At 35.6% G+C, this 8,045-nt stretch overlaps 1 protein-coding gene across 1 annotated transcript; it reads left to right on the forward strand.

Annotated features, from left to right (window-relative positions):
* Window positions 1–429: 429 nt before the first annotated feature.
* On the forward strand, window positions 430–1,976 carry LOC139872797 (serine/threonine-protein kinase-like protein At3g51990). The gene has a single exon (XM_071860723.1). It carries the CDS (start codon window positions 430–432, stop codon window positions 1,825–1,827), a length of 1,398 nt encoding a protein of 465 aa, XP_071716824.1. The 3' UTR covers window positions 1,828–1,976.
* Window positions 1,977–8,045: the final 6,069 nt, after the last annotated feature.

Consider the following 8,045-nt stretch of genomic DNA (forward strand, 5'->3'; position numbering starts at 1 on the left):
TTTACACCCTAAGCTCCACCTAATCAATAACCAAATAACCAAATACAACTATAATAATCTGTAAATAAAAGTTGAAAATCAAAGAATCTCTTTTGCATACTTTAAGAAGGACAAAAAAGATAAAAGTGATGGTGTATGGTTTTGTTTTTCCAAAGATAAAGAAGCAAATCATATTCTTACTTTCTTTACACATACAATCCTCCCAATATATTCTTGTTTCCCTCCTTTTCTTTCAAAAATTAACTCCATCATTTTTCTATTCACACTTTACAACCATAAATCCAACTACTCACCTCTCATTAATCTCTTCATTCTTACTTTTAATTCCATTCCAATAATTTCAAGATCTCATGTTATTAACTTCTTTTAGGTTTCAACTTCAATTACCATTTTAATTAATACATTCATTTAATTCAATTCAATTAATTAATGGGTTATCTTTCTTGTAACGTTGAATCCGCCATTTCCACTTGCGATTCCTACAATTTGTCGAAAAAGAAACCGAAACAATTCAAAATCAAGAATTTTGATTACGCAGATCTCGAAACCGCAACCGCGTGTTTCTCCCAATCCAACTTTCTTGGAAAAGGAAGCCACGGTTCGGTGTACAGAGCGGTGTTTCAGGGCGATCTGATTGCCGCCGTTAAACGACACCGTTCTAACACAGTGATCCCACAATCACATTGCGCGACGGGTATAAGTTCTCCTGCCGATAACGAGATTGAGACGCTGTCTCAAATACGGAGCCCTAGATTAGTTAACTTGCTCGGATTCGGGTCGGATCCTATAGACGGAAGGAAATTAATCGTAGTGGAATACATGCCGAACGGTTCGTTATATGATTTATTACACAGAAATGGAAATAAACCGCCCGGTTTAGCAAAACGAGTTAGGATAGCGGTTCAGGTAGCAAAAGCGGTTCATCATTTACATACATCAAATCCACCGGTTATTCACCGTGATATAAAATCGTCAAACGTATTGTTTGACGGAAAATGGAACGCACGGCTCGGAGATTTCGGATTAGCGTTAAGAGGACACGTGGAAGACGTTAAAGTCCGGTGTACGCCGCCGGCCGGAACGCTAGGTTATCTCGATCCGTGCTATCTTGCGCCGGGAGATTTAACTTCGAAGAGCGATGTATTCAGTTTCGGAATTTTGTTGTTGGAGTTAATTTCCGGTAGGAACGCGATTGATTTGAGGTATAGTCCGCCGTCGGTGGTGGATTGGGCGGTGCCGTTGATAAAATCCGGAGATTACGGCGAGATATTTGACCGGAATATTGAGATCTCGTCGGATGAGTCCGTTGTACGGCACTTGGCTGTTTTGGCGGCGAGATGTGTAAAATCAACGGCGTCGAAACGGCCGTCGATGGCGGAGGTTGTAGAGTGTTTGATCGCCGCACGGAAGCGGATATCGTCTTTAGTATGGCGGCGCGTGAGTATCACGTCCCCATCTCACGCACCGAAGTCGATTAAATATGAGCCGTTGATTGAAGTGAACGAGACGGTCAAAGCTTGTAGGGGTTCGAGTAGAAGGAACAAGAAAGTATCCGGTGCAACAAGTGTGACAATAAAGAATGATGGTGGTGAAATCGGTAGTGGACACGTGTCGAGATCTAAATCGATAGGGTCCGATTTGGATGTTAAAAGTGGACCGTTGGATGGAAAGAGGATGGGATTGTGTGTGATGAGGTCTATGGGAAGGATGAATAGGTCAAAGTCAACAGGTGAGTTGCAAAGAACTGGTGGGATTGTGTTGCAGATGATTAGGAATCCGAATGTAAGAGAATTGGAATCATCGAAATTATTAGTGAAATTTAGTTGATATTTGAAATATACTCCCGTAATACATACCTTAGTATTTTTAACTAAGGTGCTTTATTCTTATTATACTTGTATACAGTATTATCCTCGATGTATTAACAAAGATGTTTTGGGATTAATGAATACACTCTAAAAGAGGGGACAAAAATCTTAAGACCCGTTCAACACCATCATTACATTCTTGCCACGTGGTTCGCATACCACTTGAAGAATCATTAAGCGCTTGAGACTCTTACTACTTTAAAATCAATATCATCATTGGTATAAGAAAGTTCATCTACACTTATATGCACAAACTTGTTTCTTGTTATTGTTAATTTTGTAAGTGGATCCTCATTAACCGATTATCTCTAACATAAAGTTTACTACTCCAACTATTAACCTTACTGTTTTTGTTCGCCACAAAATTAATGTCTCTCACTCTAAATTATAATAAGAAAAATTAAAGTTTTAATTATGCTATTTTTATCATTTCTCGCTAAAACTCCGGCCAAATTCCGGTGTTTAAACCACCAAATTTCTACTAATTTTCTTCTTTTTAATTTTTTTTTTCATACTAAATCTTTCAAATGTTTCTCTTCTCAAGTTCTCCTTTCACTCCAACCGGTCCGGCACAGGCTCGCCGGATTCCCACTTTTAAACCAAAATTCATAAATCAACAAAATAATGGGGAATGGAACAGTGCTGAGAAAAAATCGAATCAAACCCCAAGCAAGCGAGATTATATCAAAGATTTAATCAGAAGGTATGGAAGCGATGAAAGTCACAACAATGAACTCTTTGCCACCTATCCCAATAACATACCTCTCCAAAAAGACACCCACGCTAACCCTAGTATCTCTGTTATGTTTTTTAACCATCCAAGCAATTGGAATAACCTGGATCTTCGTACTTTCTTCAAAAGGTATGGTGAAGTTAAGGATGTCTATATCCCTACCCATATAAAGCTAAGAAACGGAAAATCGTTTGGATTTGTCAGATTCGATGACATTCAAGATGTGGAATTCTTACTCCATAGACTCAACACCATATATGTGAACGAGAATTGGTTACGTGCATATAGAGCCTACGACAGGAAACCTAAAGCGAATCCCACACCCCAACCCACAACCACTAACCAAACCTATAGTCAAAACAACCATCACAACAGCAAGAAAAAATCCAACTCGCATTGGATTAAAGTTAACCCCCCCCAATTAATTCCACCCCCAATGGCAACTCAAACCCTAAAGTCCCAGAAGCTGTCAATGGCGATCGAACTTACAAAGATGTTGGGAAGAATGATACCACTGATAAAACATCAGATGCTACTAAACCTAGAGTCATTGATATGGACGAACTTGAAGAAAACAAAGAGGTGCACAAAAATGCCATTATTGAAGAAATCATTGATGCCGACTTAATTGAACAATTTCCAACCTTGTGCTCGGCAGAAGGACTCTCTAAATTCAATATCAAATATATATGTGGATTGGATATATGTTTAACGTTCGATAACCCGGATACAATCGACAACATCATCAACACTGAAGATCATGTAGTCAAGCAATGGTTAAAAAACGTAAGAAAGTGGGATGATAAATTTTCTCAGACATCAAGATTAACCTGGTTAACTATAAAAGGGATGCCAATAAGATGCGGGTCAAGAGAAAATTTCAAGAAAATAGCGTCCTGGTACGGTGTAATTTACGACTATCCCAACTGTAATTTTGATGGTAACCAAAGCCTCGTTGTCGCCAAGGTCCTAATCAAGTCATGGGGTCACGAGCTCTTAAACACTACGGTCCAAATTAAATCTCGAGGTGGAATTTTCTATGTCAAGGTAATGGAGGACATCAAAGACATTGTTGAAATCGACATGGAAGAGGATGAAGAAAATGAGGAACTCAGTGATAATCAACAGGATGATAAACAATTATTTGATGATGATGAAGAAGATGAATGTGATATCAATACTCCGCCAGTTGCACATATTCCAAAGACCACCGAAAGCTCAGGATCCAGATTGTATGCCACGTCAGATTCGTTCCATAACAGTAATGATGACCTCGTAAAGGAGTGTAAATAATTAAATCATTCAGAACCGTTACAAGGTAATTTTGTCACGACCCGAAAAATTTCGACTAATTTTAAACCAAACTCTCGATACGATATTGTATTTTTTCAACACGATAAGCAAAGTCTGATAGGTTGAGTCTCAAAAATTTTGAACTGTTTCATATATTCAATTGACCTTCGACTGTTCTCGACGATTCACGAACAACTATTTGTAAATAGATACATATATATGTGTGTGTATATAAATGTGTATATAAATACTACTTGGAAATATATAAAATAATATTAATCTATTTGTTTAAAAATATATAATATATATTTATGTGATCAAACTTGTTATTTAAAACTGATTATATATATAGAGAGAGAGTAAATGGAAAATGAATGATTTCGAGCTTAATTGGCAAACATTAGTAACACTCGGTTGATGTTTTGTTTATTTTAATATAGATATTGTACGTGTTCATGAAGGATTGAAATAAAGGTTGAACTGTAAATTAATTACGAAGATTTTAGATTTGTTAAAAATATTTTTATCTTTTTAAGTTTAAATTTTAGTACTCCGTACGTGTTATTTGGTACAGAAAATAAATAATTACCGAACATTTTTTATCAAGTTTCAAACAGTTAATGAGTGAAATAATTAAATATATTTTTTCTAAAAAATTGGGATTTTTAGGAACACTTTTATACGTTAGCTGTTTAGCAATGGACACGATATAATACCCGTACGAATTAAATGTCGACAGATAAACTAATAATTGTATGATGGCTCACTATTACCATTAGATATTTTCCTAGTCACTGTATTTAGTTTGATTATTATTTAATTATTATTAATATTATATTACTATACTTTATCAATTATATCTATATATCCATTTTACCTTGTGGCTAAACTGCTCCTATTTATCCTGTGATTATTATTTGCTTTTATTCTTTGATTCAATAATATGATATAACATTATATATATATATATATATATATATATATACTCGTTGAGCTAAAAACGAAAACAATCACCTAGTTTCATCTATCACAACCGCCTCTCACCACCGGCATCCTCCACCGCTGCCACCATCCGCTGCCATGACACCAAGAACCACCACCTTGAATCCTCTCTCTCTCTCTTAAACTTGATCGTGAAACACCATTACTTCCATCCGCAACCACTATCACACACCACCTCCCACCGTGATCCACCATCACTAAGACTCACCGTCCCTCTAAACACCCAACAATCATCGCCGGGGACCACCTCACGGCCACCATTCTACACCACCTTCAGCCTTTCTCTCTCTCTCATATTTACGATCGAGAACCATCTCTTGCTTAATTCGTTTATGTTTCTCGTTCAGACAGAAATCCATGATCAACCATCACTGCTGCTGCACACTTCCTGATTGAGTTGGAACGATTAAGAAAATGAATGATGCTCAGGTCACCGTTGCTTATATTTTTTTTTCTGTTTTTGTAAATATATAGATGATGAAGTTATGATGATAATGATGTTAGTGATGACATGCTGTCGATGAGAATCATGGAGAATGAAAGAGACGATGATTGATATGAATTATGTTGAGGTTAAGATTGATGAATCAAAGTCTATATTTTTTTTTTCTTCTTGCTCGTGGTTCACCCACGTAAATAAACTCAAACCCCACAACAACTTGGGCGAATCGGTCCACTAACCTGTTAAATGGACTTCAAACCATACGGGCTTTAATCTAGGAATTTATTTATAAGCTTGTAAACCAAACTCCTGTTGGGCTCGTGATTTTTCTAATAGGCCGAAACAATCACATTTTTTTTGTGGTGTAAGTAATTGGTGACGGTTTGATAATATTATTGATGATGAGGTAGACAAAATGAAATAAATGATGATTTAATGAATATGATGATTTCAGTGATAAAGTGATGTTAAATGATAATGACGAGATGAAGGGATGATGATAATTGGAGGTAGATATTGATATCATAATGAAGTTGAGGATGACGATATTGATGATGTTTATGATGATGATGAACGAAAATTATGGATATGATAACATGATCATAATGATGATCACAATGATGATGATGCTAAATGATGAAGAGGAAAACAGAAATGAAATGGTTATATAGATTCAATTTAAGAATCTTATCAGAAAAACGATCATAGAAGAGTGGTTAGTCGTTTGGTCATTGAGCGAGAGGTCTTGGGTTTGAGCCCGGGCTGAGGCAGTTTATTTCTTTTTGGAGATTTTCTTGTGAGGTAGTATTTATTATTACTCTTATTAGTATTACTATCATTATTTTTATCACTATTATTGTGATAATTATAAATAAATATTATTTTACAAAAAAATATATTACAAAGATATTAATATTACATATTATTAAGTTTTATTATTAAAATGATATTAAGTAAGATATATATATAAAATATATCCATAGTATAAATATATATATTTTTATCATATATAAACCTTGAAATAAACTTCTAATTTTAAATATATTATGATTATGATAAATGATATAGGTTCGTGAATCCGAGACCAACCCTACACTTGTTCAATCACATCGTATGTATTTTTACTACAAAATACAGTATGGTGAGTTTCATTACTCCCTTTTTATATACATTTTTGGGCTGAGAATACATGCGCTATTTTATAAATATTTTACGAAATAGGCACAAGTACTAAAACTAATTCTATGTGGGTTTAAACCAGAAATATACCCTTAGCTTGGTAACATTAAACTACTTGTCTATGTACGGTAGGCGCGAATCCTAAAGATAGATCTATCGGGCCTGACAAACCCCATCCTGACTATGGGATGCTTTAGTACTTCGAGGTTATTTTAAACACACCTGATCTGGTGTACTTCAGAGGGTAAAACATGAACGTTAAGGCTTGTTACCGGGTGCCTACAACTTATAGAATACTTTTATACACTTGCGAGTGTACATATATTTATAAATGGAAATCTTGTGGTCTATTAATATATTGAAATGATTGTTATGATAATCCTATGAACTCACCAACCTTTTGGTTGACACTTTTAAGCATGTTTATTCTCAGGTATGAAAGAAATCTTCCGCTGTGCATTTGCTCATTTTAAAGATATTACTTGGAGTCGTACATTGTATATTTAGATCAGTACCTCGCAATGGGACCAGATGTTGATGACTTCGTCCAGGTGGATTTGGACGGGTCTTTACAGTTGGTATCAGAGCGGTGGTCGTAGCGACCAGGTCTTACATTAGTATGTCTAACTAGTAGTTGTTAGGATGCATTAATGAGTCTGGACTTCGGCCTAGTAGTTATTAGGTTATATTAATAAGTTTAGACTTGAACCTGGTCTGCATGTCAAAAGTTTTTGCTTACCACCATTTGTCAAAAAAAATATATCTACTTATCATTTTCAGTCTCGAGAAGTCTTATTGCAATTACTACATTGATAGTGTATAGAAAAAGTCATATCTTAGCATATCTGCTAATCCATATCTTAGCGTATCTGTCATTTTAGACTATATCTGACACGTTTCCTTAATTCCCTCCGTAATATACGGGATTGATATCGCATATTTTATACACGTTTTCCTTAGCGATATCGATCATAATTTAGTCCGTTTGGATACGATTTGGTGTTTATTTTGATAATATTGGGAATGTTCGAGTTTGAAGAGCTTCTTGTAGAAGAGATGCGGTTTTTGAAGCTTTTGAGGCATTTTGTCGATTGGTTGTTATTATTAGTGCATCGAGGATTAAAACGTTAATGTTTTTTGATTAATGAGGTGTTGAGATAATTAAAGCAAGTAAAAAGAGAAAAATAAATGTGGGATTCAGTTTCAGTTGTTTGTCGCGGCGCGACGTTTGCCTATTTTCCAGATCAGAAGTTGGTTTAAAAGGGGTTTCAGATTCAGTGTTATGTCACGGCGCGACCGTCTGTCGGTTCAGGTAATTTTGGCAAGTATAAAAGGCCCGAAAAATACCCTAATTATTCATTTTTCCATCCAGACGAATTGTGGCAGCTTTTGGACGATTTTTGGTGATCTTTGGAGAACTCCAAGGTCATTCTAAGGCATCAATCATTCCGGAAACAAGTTTCGATTCGTTTATCATTCAAGAGTCAATCATTAATTAGGTTAATCTCTTTGTTTAAAACAATGAATT

This window comes from Rutidosis leptorrhynchoides, chromosome 10, assembly GCF_046630445.1.
Source record: "Rutidosis leptorrhynchoides isolate AG116_Rl617_1_P2 chromosome 10, CSIRO_AGI_Rlap_v1, whole genome shotgun sequence".
NCBI lineage: Eukaryota > Viridiplantae > Streptophyta > Magnoliopsida > Asterales > Asteraceae > Rutidosis > Rutidosis leptorrhynchoides.

Excerpts from the sequence above, each read along its gene's own strand:
- LOC139872797 (XM_071860723.1), top strand. The coding sequence starts at position 430 with ATGGGTTATCTTTCTTGTAACGTTGAATCCGCCATTTCCACTTGCGAT.